Consider the following 13844-nt stretch of genomic DNA (forward strand, 5'->3'; position numbering starts at 1 on the left):
AATTATATAGCTACCACTATGAAAAGTCAGGGCACATCACTGTTAGTTACACACACTAACCTCTTCTTTGGCGCTCTCCACAACCTTGGGATCTATGATTGGTTTGAGGTTAGGCTTGGTGGCATGGGCACTCTCGCTGGGGTAGAGCTTTGTCTCCACAGGAGGTACAATCATCACAGCATCCACAATTTTGTCCAGAGCATTCAGAGCAACAATCTCGAATCCTCTAGCCTCTGGTTCAAATTCTATCTTAGTTCCGTTCAGGACCACGTTAAGCACAAACCCAGGGAATAGGCCATCCACATGAGCATTCTAGAAGTGGGGAAACATAGGGGGAGGGACTATGAGTAGAGGTATAGACACAAAAGCAGTGTATGTAATCAGTAACGTGTGTGTACTAGATTATACTGTATGAAACAAGTACATTGCAAATAATTTTCCAATTGTTAGTACTGTGCGTAGATAATCCAGGCATTCTATTGTCATATAGGTGACGACAGGACCAATGAAAACCCTTTGACGCGGTAATTATAGGCCCAAAAGTAGAAAAGATATCTAATGTTCTCCTGACTGTACGTACGACTGTACCCACAACCTCCCACACTGCACCTTTGGGGGTGAGAGCATGTGCCGGTAGTCCCGTATAGAGTCAAGTGCCAGTTCCCTGAGTTGATTGCTCATGACCACTGCTACAGAGCTGAAAAACTTGTCCAGTTTACCCAGTGGAATCCACTTACGCTTGTTACCGTAATAGAATATGTTCTGAACAGCAGGGAACCATCTAGTGGGAAGAGACACACACACAGCAACAATAAACTCTTAAGAATTTACAAAGAATAATTATATTATTGCTGAGTCAATTAAATTGAGAGTATGTACGTACATTTTGAAAATATTAATAATTAAATACTTAATTCTTACATGCGCTTAGCCACTCCCACATGTGATAACCACACCCCCTATTACATGCTAGTATATCGCAGTTAAAAAATGCTCACTTTTTTAAGAGGACATTTTTGGCTGATTCGATACTCCTGGCAATGAGAGCCTGATAAGTACCGAGCTCGAAAGCCTCATCTGCAAGTAGTAGCTTAGAGTTGACCAGCCTCATTGAACAGTACTTTGTGAACCATAAGTTGAGAACTTGGTTGAGTGTGGGGTTGGTAACGAAGAGGTTTTCATGAAGTGCTTCTCTCGAGGATACAAACGAGCGGCCCCATGGCCTCGGGACAATGTTCAGTTCTTGGCGGTGAGGGAGAGTGGACCTAGGAGCAGTTTGTTCTTGTTCTTTCTGACGAGGGTCTTTTAGGACAAAGTCAACTACAGGTGTGTGGGTGTGTGTGTGTGGGTGTGTAGTGTGTGTGTGTGGTGAGTTACATAGAAGAAAAGGTATAAATTTTCCCATGCACTCAGGTAAATCAAAGGGCTGCAAAATGCATCTTCAATTTATGAAAATGCACAAACCTAACTCAAGTTATTAGGATTCAAAGTTAGCTATTAAAACAGGCCATTTTGAAAAAAATCACCTGAGGCTATCTGTACTTTACCTACCTATAGCTTTCTTGACACTGAGCAGATAGTCCTCCCTCATCTCTTCTGAAAGCTCTTCCACTGAACGTATAAACGAGTCTTTGAGTGGTTGTGGCACCAGAGAGAGGACGTTATGAAGCCAGGAGTCCTCCAGTGGGGCAATGTGGGAGGTGTCAATGCCATTATGGATGTAGTAGAGGTAGCGCTGAGCATGGGAATGTATACATACAGTGAAAATGTGATCACTTTATAAGCAGGTCACCCTCTATAATATAGCCAGGTTATAGCCCCAAGTTTCAATAGCATGTGTTTCGACCTGTGTTAGCAAAGCCATCCTTTATTACAGCCACTGTTGGTCAGTCCCCAATGGATGACCACTACACGTTAGCTTATAGCAGAAATGGCCAGTTTTTGTCAAGCTACATGTACGATGTATATACATGTAGACTTGCGATTTTGTCAAAGTTGGCCCAATCTATTCTAAGAGGTATCCTCACACCTTGATTGTATACTCACCAAGACATCTTTCTCAGTAGAGGTAGGTGTGGTGGGCCTCTCTCTGTCCCCAGTAGTCTCTGTCTCCTCCTCCTCCTCAGGATGCCTGCATGGACATGCACAGATACAAGAGGAAAAGTATAGTGGGTAACAAGCTTTATAAACTGGGAGGTAGAGTACACAGATCTGTTTTTGCACGAAATGCATGCAATTCCAATAATTAGAGTTTTTGCATGCACGAAAAACAGTCATCACGAGAAGCTTTAATTGAGAGCAATAAATAAAAACAAAGTACTAGCTCTTAACATTAACCGTAATACTACCTAACTCTAAAACTGATGTATGGACAGAGCAACAACTCACATGATGAGATTGACGAGAGCTTTCCTGAAGTCGTCTCTCTCCCGTCTTGGCCCCCTAGCCCCACCAGTAGAGGTCTGGGCACGAGTGTGACCAGTACCAACCCTCCTCTTACTGGGAGGGAAGGACATCGGGTCCCAGGACTTGCTACGAATTCGTTTTGAACGACCTGCAAATAATTCACAAGAATAATGAAAATTGTGGGGGCAAAACTGGACTACAGTGTACTAATAGTGTGGAAGTATGTACAGTACTTAAGTTGTGGCAAAAAGTATAGGCCATGATATTATCGACCATGATTATTATTATCACATCACGTACCTTTCCAATAAAAGCAATACTGATTTTGTACGTTAGTGTACATTTTAATCATGCAACCCCCCCCCCCCCCTCCACCAATCTCACTTGTTCCAGGCTGACTGTTGCTACTAGTGGGTGGCTTGAGAAGTCTTGATGCTCCATCACCTAGCATAGGTCCAGCCCCAGGCTCAAGTGGAGGCTGAGAGAGGAGCTTGAATGAAGGCCGAGTGGACTGCCACGAAGGTTTAGTGCGGTGCTAGAGGGATAATATAGATGAAGAAAACTAATATCAAGAATACCTGACCCTATATATTTTGTGGAATCCTGAACTTATTGAGGCGTTTCTGACTTACAGTTTTTTTGATTGCTATTACATTCTAGTTTGAATCAATACGCGCATTTAGTAGCTATTATCACCTGGTGTGTTTAGATCAAAGATATGTACCTTTCAACGCAAGAAGTACACATTGACTACACTCGGTGTATTGTACATTACAGCTAGAAAACTAAATAATACGTTCAGAAATACGATATGCAAAAACATAATTATAACAACGTACCTGTGGTAGCGCCGGGAGAAAGGACACTGGATCCGACCTCCGACCTTGCTTTGCTCCAGGCCGAGGCTACACAATGCATGTGTGTGTGGCATGAATGCAAGTCTTAACATTGACATGATATCAATGATAGTTTTGAAAATACAGTACAGCTGCAGCAGTTTGCAACAATAGTCAATGGGTTATGCGCATGCGTAGATCTTGCTACCTAAGGTGCGCTTTCAATCTTACCTGGAAATCCATTTTCTATGCACTACTCTTGGTCAAAAGCTTCTTCTAAGCTTTGATATCACTTTACAAACACAACTTGTGGCCATTTTTCTTTAGAAGATATTCATAATGCCATGGAAACACATCTTATCTTTGCTGAGCATCAATGACATCACCTCGCACCTAGCCACGAATGCGTATTAAATAGAAAAAATAAGTTCTCCATCTTTTTTGGCCTCTTTTCCATGCTTTTAGCTTTTTTCAGACACTCAAAGGAGAGTTTTTACCTTACAGTAGTTAAGAAAATACCCTCAAAGTCTCAGATTTTAGTTAGATTTAAGAAAAGCATGCCACCGAAGAAAAAGGGAGCAGAAGCGGAAGGCCCTGGACCTCTACTGGGCAGGTTTGGGACCTCTCTCAAGGTTGGGATTGTAGGGCTACCTAATGTGGGGTGAGTGCATTTCAAGCTCATACCCAAACCAGAAGTGGTTGTGTGTGAGGTATGCAACATGTTTATGCACATGTACACGATCTAATGAAATTCATTGAGTATGCTCTACGATGAATAACATAAATTCTCTTACACACTTTAGAATTATGTATAGTCCATCCATATCAACCATCAGTTTCCCATCAATTTTAGACTGCTGCCCCCCCCCCCCCCCCACACACACACACACACACACACACTCCACATCTCTCTCTCTCTATTTCTCTAGGAAGTCCACTTTCTTCAATGTGCTCACTCATGCGTCTGCACCGGCTGAGAACTTCCCGTTCTGCACCATTGACCCCAATGAAAATAAGTGACTCTCTGTAACATGTGCTTAGTATGATAATACAAGTATAAAAGTACATTCAATGAGAACTAATATTTCCCATAATTATACACGAATGTGTAGTTGTTATTTTTAGTATACGATGTTTTGTACAGAGAGCTTTAGAACATAATTATACAGTGTAACTGACAGTCATACACTGAAATACATTACGCTGACCTAAATCTACATGTACATGTATGATTATGTGCAATCCACACTTACCTATTATTTTATTTTGCCCCTCCCCCTCTCTCCCTCTGTGCACGTCGAGTCCCAGTTCCTGACGAGCGTTACGATTGGTTGTGTGAGCACTGGAAGCCTCCGTCCTGTGTACCAGCACATCTCTCTGTAGTGGACATAGCTGGTCTGGTCAAGGGAGCTCACGAAGGACAGGTGAGAGGGGGGGGGGTACATGATTGCATCTTAATCTGTGCAGGGGGTACGTGTTTCTATTCTAATCTGGTTGACATGTATGCGTGAAAAATAACGGTGAAACCTGTCTTATCGTGGCCACCCTCTATAATACAGCCAGGTTAGTGGGGCCTAAAGTCTCCATAGCATGTGTTTGGACCTAACCTCTATTACAGCAAACATAATGCCCCAAGGTGGCCACCATAAACATGTACATGTACAAGTGTATATATCTCATTTGTCACTCTCATACAGGGTCTTGGGAATGCCTTCTTGTCCAACATTAGCGCCTGTGATTCTCTCTTCCACGTTGTCAGTAAGTCTGATTCTAAGAGCTTGCATTCAACTCGACTGTAGCTACACGTAGATTGTCCAATTTCAAAGCCGCATTTCATAGTTCTCTGCTGGGAGCCCTATAATTATAGTGGGCACATGGTTATAGTGTCTCTCTCCACTCTAGGAGCAATAGTTCGCCAAATCACCAAAATATTTTTTGTCGCAAACTGTATATCCGCTATCAATACAGTAAAATAATGTCTGCCTCCATTGTAGGAGCGTTTGAGGACAGTGATGTGACCCATGTGGAGGGTGAGGTGAACCCAGTGAGGGACCTGGAGATCATCAGTGAGGAGCTGAGACTCAAGGATGTGCAGTATGTCACCAAACAGATCGTGAGTGTCCGGTTTTAATTGGGAGTCATGTTGAAAGAAGTTAATTTCACGATAGTTGCGTACTAGAGTTTCCCACGCACACTAAGAGCCCGCCATACAATAATATGAGGGTTAATGGGGATGTGCATACGTTACAGTAAATAATTATAATATTGGATAATACCGTATAGCGCCAAATTTTTAATTAATTTTTTTTTTCGAGGACCATCAATTTCACAGGTATTGAAAATTAAGCTTGTGTAGTATTAACGCACATTGTTACCACATAATTATTTTCCCTTCACCAGGCGTCCATCGAAAAAACTGCAGTTCGCGGAGACAAGAAGGGAAAAGCAGAACTTGTGAGTTGTCCTCCAGTAGCTCCTACTATAGCAGTAGCTAGTATACTGTATAGTTTATCTTGCCATGAGTTGTTGGCAATTGGAAAGGGAAGAGGACTATTATTATAATTATTGTCTGTATTTTGTGTGCCATTTCTTTATCGTTGATCTTCCTGCAGGACCTACTGCACAAGGTGAATGACTTGGTTTCTGAGCAGAAGAAGGACGTACGCTTTGGTGTGTATAGCACTGTCGAGGTGAGAATGTTTGATGCTCACAAAACATTCTAGTAATACGGTGTATATACGTGTACATGTACATACAACCCTGAAAATAAAAGCTAGGCACTGAAGTCCCAAGTAAACTGTATACATACAAACCCTCAACGAATAGTAAATAATGGCAAAAATTTCTTTCATTTGTTATAAAGAAGTTCCATATTGGTATAAGAACTTAGCCATGGTCCTAATAATAATATTGTACAATTTGTTTGTAGTACTCCCTCAGCTGTACAATTATTATTATATAGCACGTGTAAAATTGTATTTTTGATTGCTATACATAGATAGAGTTCCTGAACAAGCACCTCTTCCTCACGGCTAAACCTGTCATCTACCTGGTCAACCTGTCAGAGAGAGACTACATACGAAAGAAGAATAAATGGTGAGGAATTTTATATTATTATTTGCATTTGAATTTCCACCTCGATCTCTGTTAAGACCACTTTTATGTACAATAGTACCTCCCATGTACAGTAGTATTGTCGGATATTGGCCTCCATAGATCACTTCTCTCCATTACCTTATAGCAGGTAATTTTCGTGGAGTAACAAATTCGTTCACCTCAAATACGGTGATTTTTGTGGGTAAAATGTTCGTTTAAGTTCATTGCCTGCACTGCATTGCATGCGTTCCAGTAAACCATGCCTACATTCGCTTAGGTCAGCTTGCCCACGAAAATTACCCGCTATATGGCATGTACCCTACAACGCCAATAAAACTATTGATTCAAACGTACGTACTTCATACAAAATTTTTGGCTACTTATCATGTCTCAAACAATATTTATAGCTCTTTATTTCCTCCAAATTCACTCCCTCCCTAACTCATCACAGGCTGGTTAAGATCAAGGAGTGGATTGACTCAAGAGACCCCAATGCCCTCATCATACCGTTTAGTGGTGCTCTTGAACTAAAGGTACTCCACGCAGTATAGTATGACCTCTGACCCTACACTACGCGCGTGTGTGTGTGTGTACAGTCACTATAATTTATATACTATACACACCTAAGTACCGTATAGCGGGTAATTTTTGTTCGTGCAAATTTTTGTACGAACGACCCATTTGTATTTTTAATATTCGTACAGCTCAGGATAATGATGTTGAATCTATTGCGGTAGAATAATTTCGTAGTTTTAATTTTCGTATGATGCTCTTCAATACGAAATATACAAAAATGACCCGCTATACGGTATCTCATAACCTGTTGTGTTGTGTACTGCACACACAGTTGCAGGATATGCCTGATGACGAGGCCAAGAGGTACTGTGAGGAGATCAAAGGTCAAAGGTGATACCTGAAAATAGCAGATCATGTACCAACGCTATTAACTATTGATAATGGTAACCCTCTATAATACAGCCAGGTTAATGGGGCCCAAAGTCTCTCCATAGCATGTGTTTGGACCTGTGTTAGCAGGCCACCTCTTTATTACAGCCACTGTTGGTCTGCCCAAGGATGACCAAGTGCTATATAAATACACACTATAATATTTATTTTCCATAACTGTCTGTAACTTCACTCTCTCAGTGCTCTGACCAAGATAATTGTGAATGGGTACAAGGCCCTCAACTTGCAATACTTTTTTACTGGAGGCCACGATGAAGTGAGAGCTTGGACCATCATGGTGAGGAGTGTGTGACAATCTTGTGCATTTGTATGTACAGCAAAACCTGTCTATTGTGTTCTCTTTATAAGCAGGTTACTAGAGCTCTACATGTAGTACAGCCAGGTTAATGGGTCCCAAAGTCTCCATAGCATGTGTTTGGACCTGTGTTAGCAGGCCACCCTCTATAATACAGCCAGGTTAATGGGCCCCAAAGTCTCCATAGCATGTGTTTGGACCTGTGTTAGCAGGCCACCCTCTATAATACAGCCAGGTTAATGGGCCCCAAAGTCTCCATAGCATGTGTCTGGACCTGTGTTAGCAGGCCACCCTCTATAATACAGCCAGGTTAATGGGCCCCAAAGTCTCCATAGCATGTGTTTGGACCTGTGTTAGCAGGCCAACCCTCTATAATACAGCCATCCCTACTGTTGGTCTGCCTAATAGTGATTACTATAGACAGCTATAGCTCACAATCTGGTTGCACACAATTACCACTTCTCTATATTTTAAACCACTCAGCTTTGAGTCTCGATCTTCCAATGCTCATAATTTTTGTTCTAACCAACTCTTTTGAGGTCCTTCGATAGTTACATGTACTTACAATTACTCTTCAACATAATAGCCTCTCAAAATTAAATTATGGTTTTTATCTAATCCCACAGAAAGGCTCTAAGGCTCCTCAAGCTGCTGGAAAAATTCACACCGATTTTGAGAAAGGATTCATCATGGCTGAGGTATTATGCATTTCAATAATAATTATACCGTATGACTGGAAAATCTGGCGAGTATTTAATTTGGCAGTTAGGAGACATTCTATAAAAATCGCCCAAATTTTCGTGCACTGTAGAATTTATGTAGTGTTCAGTGTGTAGTACTAGATAAGATTGTGTGATACTTGCTATAATTATAGCTGCAATAATTATTTAATGTACAGCATTTGCACTCTCACAGGTGATGAAGTTTGTTGACTACAAGGAACTTGGCTCAGAAGGTGCTGTCAAGGTAGGCTAATAATAATTATTGAAATACACCTTTTTATTAAAACCAAGAGTTCATTGTACACTCTTGTTAAAACCCACAATTTGTATGTTGTAGCCTCTGTTCTCTAACACCTAGTACAGCTGCTATTCACAACCTGTAGCATGCACTGTTAGTGAGTAAAACTGTTGAGTGTGTGTATACAGATGAGGACACACACCACATTCTTACAATATGTGCTAAAAAAAAATCAGAATTTTGTATATACATTTCCTAGAGGGCTTTCATAGCTTTAATCACCCTCACACACACACACACACACACACACATAAACACACACACACACCCCACACACACACACACACACACACACACACACACACACCCCCCCACACACACACACCCCACACACACACACACACACACACACACACACACACACACACACACACAGGGAGCGGGCAAGTATCGCCAGCAAGGAAGGAACTATGTGGTGGAGGATGGGGACATCATTTTCTTCAAATTTAACGCTGGAGCAGGACTGACTCAAAAAAAGAAATAGATACTTTTTTGTGATGCATGGCCTTGACAACTATAATTATGTTGCGTGACCAATTATCCATTTTTATGTTTGTACCTATAAAAAAAATATTAAATGTCAGTTAAAATTAATGTCAGCTGATTATACAGCTTATATTAATTCCCTACTTATATATACTGACATGCATGCAGCTTAAGTAGATAATTATAGGTACATGAGATCAACAAGATATACTGTATTATAGAAGCCTTGATCAACATAATTCATAAACTGATAACAAAATGAAACACATATGACAACCATGGTGAAAAATATGAAAGAAAATGGCATAATAATTTATTATGATGAAATTAAGTTTGACGTGAATTTGAGTGAGGTTCTATAATATGGTATGAAATTGCCACACTAGGCTGGGTGGTGGGTGATTCAGTTATAAACAGAGAACATGAAGTTTGTGATTACATGTTATAATCAAATTATTGGATTTGTGTCGAAAAACTGTTTGTAGATTGTTGTGATCAAGTGAGTGGGCTTAGTCGGCAAATAAGTGTTAAATAAGTGAAATGGGTTGTTTAATTTGATTGTCTACCAGACGACACTGTATCCAGAGTCTTGAGAGCTCGACACACAATCTTCCAACTCCACGTCTGAGCTGACCTCACTGATCGATTCACTCGTATCATCTGAAGAACTGGAACTAACGGAAACACTTCGAACGGGAGAACTTCCACGAGAGCTCCCATCGACGAATTCCTCGTCCTGGATCGATTGCTTTTCAGCATCTTCCCTCATATGCGTCCGAATGTGCTTGCTGAGATGGTCGCTTCGCATGAAACGCTTATCGCAGACTTGACACAAGAATTTCTTCTCCCCTGTGTGGATACGTACATGACGTTGAAGTTCATCAGATCGAATAAATCTCTTGCCACACAATAGCCAGCTGCATATGAACGGTTTGTCCCCAATGTGCCAACGCAGGTGAGCTCTCAAGTGTGATGTCTTACTGTACACTTTGTTGCAGTTGGGATAATGACAGGTATGCTGCTTCTTCTTGACGGTGCCGTCTTTGTTTAGGGTCTTGGCATTCAGCCCTCTTTGGCAGTTTGGACAAGTGCACGCCAAACGACGACCATTTCGTTTTTGATCATTGAATGAATACGACGATGGTTGCGGCCAAATGTACTCAATCTGACCGGACTTTGACATGAAAAACCCTGATGGCTTAAACAACGGAGGAGGTGAATTGTTTACAGTCATTTGTGATAAATACTGATGGTGCTGCTGTCCAAGTTCACCTTGACGTTGTTGCATCTCAATCATCCGTGCAGCAGCAGAGCTCCCAACATGATCTGGTGGCAGGACCAACTGAGTTCCTTTGACTTCTGCAGATTGTTGGTGTGGTGATATTTGAATATAGCTTGGGATGTGGATCAACTGTGGAGGGACATCTGCTGTCGCTGTAGGCACACCGGTGGTTGCATAGGAAAGTGGTTCACAAGGGGGCTCATCAAGATGGTACAGTTGTCGAGTTCCATAGTAGTCAGGGCCTTCTGCAGCCATTGGTTGAGATATAGGACCACTAAGGACGAGAGGAGGTACACTGGCATCGTGCTGATGCATCTCTAGCTCTCCAGAGGATGGATAACCGATTTCTGCAACTGTGGTCTCTTCAGCATGGTAACAATGGTAACAATTGTGTGGCATATGCTGCAAGAGAGGCAGAGAGTTCTCGTTTTCTGCTTCTCCATTACTTGAAATATGCCCCAAAGGTTTGGTCCATCTTGCTTGCTTACCAATCTCTTTGTTTACAATTCCAAAACTTTCATTGTGGGCAAGGTTGTAAATATCGGCTTGTGATGGAGAATTTGCACTGAATCTTGCAAACGGCAATTCATTTTGTTCACCCCAGAACATGTCCTGTGTGAAAAATGAAGATGAAATTATTAAACAACCATGATGCTAGATCTATAAGGATAAGGATAGCCAGTAAAATTGTGGTGGGGAAAATTAGTAAACAAAAAGGCAGACTTACTGAAGACCCAACAGGGTAACTGTACAAAGACTTCGTCATACCTTGCTTCAAGACACTCGTACTCGACATATAAAATCAGTCTCTTTGAAGTTTACTGTTTTATACACACTAGACATCATGACTGTGGCTTCAATTGCGCATGCCCAGTGAAAGCAATCTTTGGGACTTGGCCTCGAGTACACAATAATCTTTACATTCATGTCGCCCGATTTTTCTCTGATATAACGCCATATGTAAAAAATCACCGTAATTTTAATGTTACCTTCATTATTTAGAGATTACTAACAAAACACACACACAAAGTTTATAAACACAAAAGCATGCAAAGATTCAAGCCAATTTTTTCAAAATAGTATAAGTTATACGAAAGTGCACAAGTATTAAGGTATAATTAAACATATCAAATTCCCAAAAAAATCTCACACAATACAAGCTAGTCTTGAAGGGACAAGTACAGAAGACAATAAAGGTATAGCATTAATAAAGTCTCTGTGTTACAAATGAAAGTCTATACTACTAAAGCAAAAGTGAAAGCATACATTACAAACGCATACAATAATTATGCAGCCTAAAGATGCCATATAGTTCTTAAATCATGAAATTAGTGACTGTTCAATATGTGTGGTGTTTTTTGAGTTCCAGTGAACAAGTTCTTACTGTACAGCTTGTGCAGTCTGCAGCACGACCTCAACAACTTCAGCTCTCGACTCTAACTCGTTCAAGATCCCTTGCACCTCTTCGTTTGGCTGATTCTCTTCCATTGCTTGGGCCATTTGATCTGCTTCCATCACGTTGCCAGGGTTCTCGAGCACCTGGGTGGGGGTCGTATCCATCGCCATCTCCTCGATAATTTGCTCTGGTGGGGTGGTGATTTGAACAGTCGTGATCTGCTCAATAACTTCCGGAGCCGACATCTGGACTTCGATTTCGTTCGTGCTTAGTAGCTGTACAGTCTCTGGGGCACCAGAAATAAGCTCTTCCCCAACTTTTCGAGGAGAAGCTCTCTCTTTGCCATGGATCTTCATGTGCTTTGAGAGATGATCGCTTCGCATGAATCGTTTGTCACATTGCTTGCACAAGAAATTCTTCTCTCCGGTATGCGTCTTCAAATGACGGTGGAGTTCGTCAGAACGGGTGAATTTTCGATCACAAAGAGGCCAATTGCAGACATAGGGCTTCTCTCCAGTGTGAGTACGAAGGTGAGCCTTGAGATGAGACGTCTTTCCGTAGACTTTTCCACATCCAGTATAGTGACAGATATGTGTACGTCTTTTGGGGCGCTCGCCAGATTTCTGAATCTCTGTGCAATTCGGGCAAACACAATTCGATCGTTTTGTCGTCTGGCGAGTGTTTGGGGGTGTGAATATAAATGGGATTTGTCCGTTGAGGGTGAGGGTTTGTGGGCTCCCGGCTCCCACACGCAACTGTGGATTCATTCCAAGAAGGGCTTGTAGTGTTGCCATGTTGATCGGAATTGGAATACCTTGAACAGGCGTACTTGGTGCTTCACCATCCTCAGATTCTTCATTGATAGATCCTTCACCATTTGATTTCGGGGTTTGTGGTTGAGCAATTAGTGTAAGGGGAATCCCAGAACCAAGACCGCCAAGATTGAGGCCAGCCAAAGTTGCGAGGTTGATCGGAATTGGGATTCCATTCTGAGCAGTGCTGGCCATAGTGGCCGGAATGACGATTGGAATTGTCTGTCCCTGTCCAGTATTCAGTTGAATCTGAAGGTGCGATGGTGATGCGGCTACTTGATTGGCCTCGGAGCTTTGCGCAGTTACGACAACTTCTTCGGAAATAGTGGGATCGTTACTTGGAACAATAATCGTTGGATCGTCGTTATCTTCTTGGCTTTGAACTTCAGTGCCGCCATTTTGTTCAGTGTGTAAACCAGGGATGGGCTCTTCTGTGTCTCCTCCAATCAAGCCAAGGGTCTGTAGCACCACTTCTCCTGCAGTCAGACTAGTAGCTTGTTGATTGTCGCTTGAACTAATGGCAGCAGCTACTTGATTCTCGAGGGGTGTTGAATCCCCACCTTGGGGTGTGTTAGGACTAGCCTTCTCCACATTAGAAGCTTCCATTTCGCTCAGTCAGCTTCACAATCAATTTCGCGCGCGTGCGTGTAGTCTGTAAGAGAGATCAACAGTTGTAATACAAAGCTTATGTATAGAATGAACGAATAGTAAGTAGGCTAAATAACACATGAAACGATCTATGGACAGTACAGTACAGACAAACGGTAAAGGATGTAAGAAAAATCAGGCGAAATTCTTACTTTCTTTTAGGCCTAATGCTAGCTTGTATGCATACACATTCATTTGCACAAAGGCTTAATGGTAGCTAGATATATCTGTATGCCTAGCTAGCTAGCTAGCTGATAAAGTATATAGGCCAAACCTCTTTCTAACGAAGCACCTCCTTCTTTGTGAGATCGAGAAAAGAAGTGTTCAAAATTACATCTTAGGCGGAGTTAACAGCACATGCTTCGCTTAGCTAGCTTCCTGCCCAAACACAACCCACAAGTCATACATGCCCACCTACTTTTTTCGATGGTGTCTCTTGGATTTTCTTCCTCAAACAATGTAGATCTACGTTTTTCTCAATCCAATATCTGAACCACTTTGTCTAAGAAGATGCTTACAAGGCTAGCTAGCTAGCTAGAGCTTCACACATAGATCTTCTTTAAGGGGTGTGAACAAGACTAAAAAGCCCTCCCATACTTGC

At 41.7% G+C, this 13844-nt stretch overlaps 4 protein-coding genes across 7 annotated transcripts in view; 1 reads left to right on the top strand and 3 right to left on the bottom strand.

Moving 5' to 3' along the window:
• LOC135337480 (dynein axonemal heavy chain 7-like) overlaps window positions 1-3594 on the bottom strand; it is a 63548-nt gene extending 59954 nt beyond the window's left edge. The window contains exons 1-9 of the mRNA XM_064533411.1: window positions 3474-3594; window positions 3246-3311; window positions 2791-2941; window positions 2389-2554; window positions 2047-2131; window positions 1552-1735; window positions 999-1320; window positions 610-781; window positions 61-312 (exon numbers count right to left, since the gene is read on the bottom strand). Coding sequence (XP_064389481.1) covers window positions 61-312; window positions 610-781; window positions 999-1320; window positions 1552-1735; window positions 2047-2131; window positions 2389-2554; window positions 2791-2941; window positions 3246-3311; window positions 3474-3485 — 1410 coding nt within the window. The 5' untranslated portion in view covers window positions 3486-3594. The remainder of the gene's footprint in view (window positions 1-60; window positions 313-609; window positions 782-998; window positions 1321-1551; window positions 1736-2046; window positions 2132-2388; window positions 2555-2790; window positions 2942-3245; window positions 3312-3473) is intronic.
• A 29-nt stretch (window positions 3595-3623) lies between these two features.
• LOC135337496 (obg-like ATPase 1) lies at window positions 3624-9213 on the top strand. The gene is made up of 14 exons (XM_064533437.1): window positions 3624-3903; window positions 4172-4254; window positions 4539-4666; window positions 4940-5000; window positions 5237-5355; window positions 5643-5696; window positions 5855-5932; window positions 6241-6338; window positions 6790-6871; window positions 7186-7244; window positions 7485-7581; window positions 8226-8297; window positions 8515-8565; window positions 8996-9213. Exons 1-14 carry the CDS (start codon window positions 3698-3700, stop codon window positions 9101-9103), a joined length of 1296 nt encoding a protein of 431 aa, XP_064389507.1. The 5' UTR covers window positions 3624-3697; the 3' UTR covers window positions 9104-9213.
• A 117-nt stretch (window positions 9214-9330) lies between these two features.
• On the bottom strand, window positions 9331-11409 carry LOC135337494 (Krueppel-like factor 17). 2 transcript variants are annotated; one of them, XM_064533436.1, is made up of 2 exons: window positions 11156-11409; window positions 9331-10999 (listed from the first exon to the last, which is right to left on the bottom strand). In XM_064533436.1, the coding sequence occupies exon 2, from the start codon at window positions 10994-10996 to the stop codon at window positions 9668-9670; it is 1329 nt and encodes a 442-aa protein (XP_064389506.1). In that variant the 5' UTR covers window positions 10997-10999; window positions 11156-11409; the 3' UTR covers window positions 9331-9667. The 2 variants fall into 2 exon arrangements, with proteins under 2 accessions (XP_064389506.1, XP_064389505.1); XM_064533435.1 differs by having other exon boundaries at window positions 11115-11409.
• A 177-nt stretch (window positions 11410-11586) lies between these two features.
• Window positions 11587-13829, bottom strand: LOC135337493 (transcription factor Sp5-like). Of its 3 annotated transcripts, none has more exons than XM_064533433.1 (2): window positions 13662-13829; window positions 11587-13247 (listed from the first exon to the last, which is right to left on the bottom strand). In XM_064533433.1, the coding sequence occupies exon 2, from the start codon at window positions 13199-13201 to the stop codon at window positions 11768-11770; it is 1434 nt and encodes a 477-aa protein (XP_064389503.1). In that variant the 5' UTR covers window positions 13202-13247; window positions 13662-13829; the 3' UTR covers window positions 11587-11767. The 3 variants fall into 3 exon arrangements, with proteins under 3 accessions (XP_064389503.1, XP_064389502.1, XP_064389504.1); XM_064533432.1 differs by lacking the exon at window positions 13662-13829 and adding an exon at window positions 13518-13648; XM_064533434.1 differs by lacking the exon at window positions 13662-13829 and adding an exon at window positions 13396-13536.
• Between the last annotated feature and the right edge of the window lie 15 nt (window positions 13830-13844).

The sequence above is a fragment of the Halichondria panicea genome, chromosome 6 (assembly GCF_963675165.1).
Source record: "Halichondria panicea chromosome 6, odHalPani1.1, whole genome shotgun sequence".
NCBI lineage: Eukaryota > Metazoa > Porifera > Demospongiae > Suberitida > Halichondriidae > Halichondria > Halichondria panicea.